At 37.4% G+C, this 2,319-nt stretch overlaps 1 protein-coding gene across 1 annotated transcript in view; it reads right to left on the reverse strand.

Annotated features, from left to right (window-relative positions):
• Nucleotides 1-1,620: 1,620 nt before the first annotated feature.
• KIN (Kin17 DNA and RNA binding protein) overlaps nt 1,621-2,319 on the reverse strand; it is a 24,808-nt gene continuing 24,109 nt past the window's right edge. Inside the window, exon 11 of the mRNA XM_012642176.1 lies at nt 1,621-1,820. Within this exon, the coding sequence (XP_012497630.1) occupies nt 1,621-1,820 (200 nt within the window). The remainder of the gene's footprint in view (nt 1,821-2,319) is intronic.

The raw sequence follows: 2,319 nt of genomic DNA on the forward strand, positions 1-2,319 counted from the left end.
GTACAGCCCTGTAAGCAATTAAAGCATCAGAAAAGAAGACGCAACTGTGGGTTTGGAGTGAAGAAGGTACGAAATTAGCTCCTGAAGAATACCATACAAACTGTGAACCAAAGATATCAGGATGGAATTAATACATCCTCAGTAGTAAGCAGTTGTTTTGTGTTTCCCTTAGATGAAAACATTTGAAACAGGACCTGCATTTGACAGTACCAGAAAGTTTAAAAGGGAAGGATAATCAATCTATCAAGGAAATACTGGATTTCCCATTACCTTCTACTGATTGAGTTAGAGAGAAAAACTTACAGTCATTAAAAAAAAAAAATCTGTTAATTTAGTCAGACTGATAAATTCCTCAATGCCCGGTAAGAGTCCCTTTTCCTTTTTTTCCCCTATAGGTTGGTGAGTGACAGTTTCTAGGTTAGCATTGTCAGGCACAGGAAAAAAATGCTTAATTTACTGAAATGTGAATTCTCTCCAATAAGGACCACACTGGTTTTTCCAGAAAACCTTCCTGAGATACATATTCTCCAACAGGTCCGTGGGCTTAGAGGCCTGTGATAAGAAGCCCCAAGAGAACACAAAACTTTGGCAATTGCCTGCAATGTTTTGGAGATACTCCAAACTTCAATCACCCTCTCCAAGGGGTCTATTATCCCCACAAAATACTGAAACTGACTGTGCTGGAGATGAAAACTTCTTTTGTATAGTGGTAAAGTTACGTAGTGCAGGAGTTCAGAGTCCTAAAAAGAATCTTCCTTCTGAAGACATCCTGGGCCTTCCTCCCGGACCTGTCAGAGAACTATCAGTTCTAAGTCAGTAAACAATTTTATTTAGGCCGTGCACGGTGGCTCACATTGGTAACCCTAGCACCATGGAAGGCTGAGCCCAGAGGATCACTTGAGGCCAGGAGTTCAAGACCAGCCTGGGCAACAAAGTGAGACCCAGTCTCCATGAAATATAGAAAAATTAGCCGGCGTGGTGGTGTGCACCTGTAGTCCCAGACACTCACTCAGGAAGTTGAGACAGCAGGATCCCTTGAGCCCAAGAGTTTGAGGTTGCAGTGAGCTGTAACAATGCCACTGCACTGAACAACAACACTGCACTCTAGCCTGGGCAACAGAGCAAGACTCTGTCTCGAAAAAACCCCCCAACTTTACTTATATGTCAGAGCTCTTTAAATTACTGTATTGATCTCTGCTACCTTAAATCCTTTACGGCAGAAGGGGGGACCTTAAAAAAATGGCTGACCTCTGTGGCTCCCTTCCCACCAACTACAACTACACTTCCCCCCAAGAATTTTGCTGTGTCGGATTGAGTTTTGTATTAAATGTGGAGGGAGGAAGTCAGGAAAGAAAACTGTACATGTTGTATGCAATTTTATAAAACACAAAGACTGGAAAAGAACAGACCAAAATATTAATGGGGGTTATCGTCAGGCTGGAGGATTATGGGAAATTTAAAAAACTACTTCTACTGGATTATATTTTTCAGGTTTTATACAATGAGCACACATTTCTTTTGTAATCAGAAAATAAAATGCTTTAGCAATGACGGAATCACTGGAGAAAATAAGATTACAGATTTCCAAATAGGAAAGAAGGAGCACAAAAAAGCCAAATTCTAAAATAAAACAAAGACCAGTCCAATTAAAAAAAAAAAAAAACTATAGCACATATTTAAAGCATTTTGAAATTTCTGTCTTTGTGTAAACAAACTTACAGTTTCAATGACTATAGTAGCTGAAAAAGTCTTCTCATTGATGGACTCTAGGGTACCTTCATTTCCTCTGTAACCTCCATTTAAAACTAGAATTCTTTTTCCTACAATAGGAAAGAATATAAACCTTAGTGCAAAGAAATGGCTACATTTTTCTTCTACCTTGTTACAGCAAAATGCATTCCACTGAATGAACATAATGAAAATAAAATCTTTTTCTTATTAATAGACGTTTTAATCGTTTAAGAAGAGTATTTTAAAGTGTAGTTAGTAGACTTTCATTCCTCTAACAGTTTAAGACTCCTCATCTTTTTCACTTATTTGTTAAAGGGATATGTTTTAATTTTAGATTGCAAGAAGTGTAAGTTACTTGGGGAAAATGTTCCAAGTCCAGAAGAAATCAGAGAAAATTGAGCTTACTTTCATTTGTCTCTTTTTAAAATTCATAAGATGGCTTGGCAATTTTATAAAAATTTAAACTTATGCCTACCATATGACTGAGCCCATTCTAAGTATTTACCGCAAGAGAAAAGTAATCATATATCCACACAAAGACTTTAACATGAATGTTCGCAGCAGTTTTTTTTTTTTTTTTTTTTGAGA

Source organism: Propithecus coquereli, unplaced genomic scaffold (genome assembly GCF_000956105.1).
Source record: "Propithecus coquereli isolate 6110/MARCELLA unplaced genomic scaffold, Pcoq_1.0 Scaffold177, whole genome shotgun sequence".
Taxonomy (NCBI): Eukaryota; Metazoa; Chordata; class Mammalia; order Primates; family Indriidae; genus Propithecus; species Propithecus coquereli.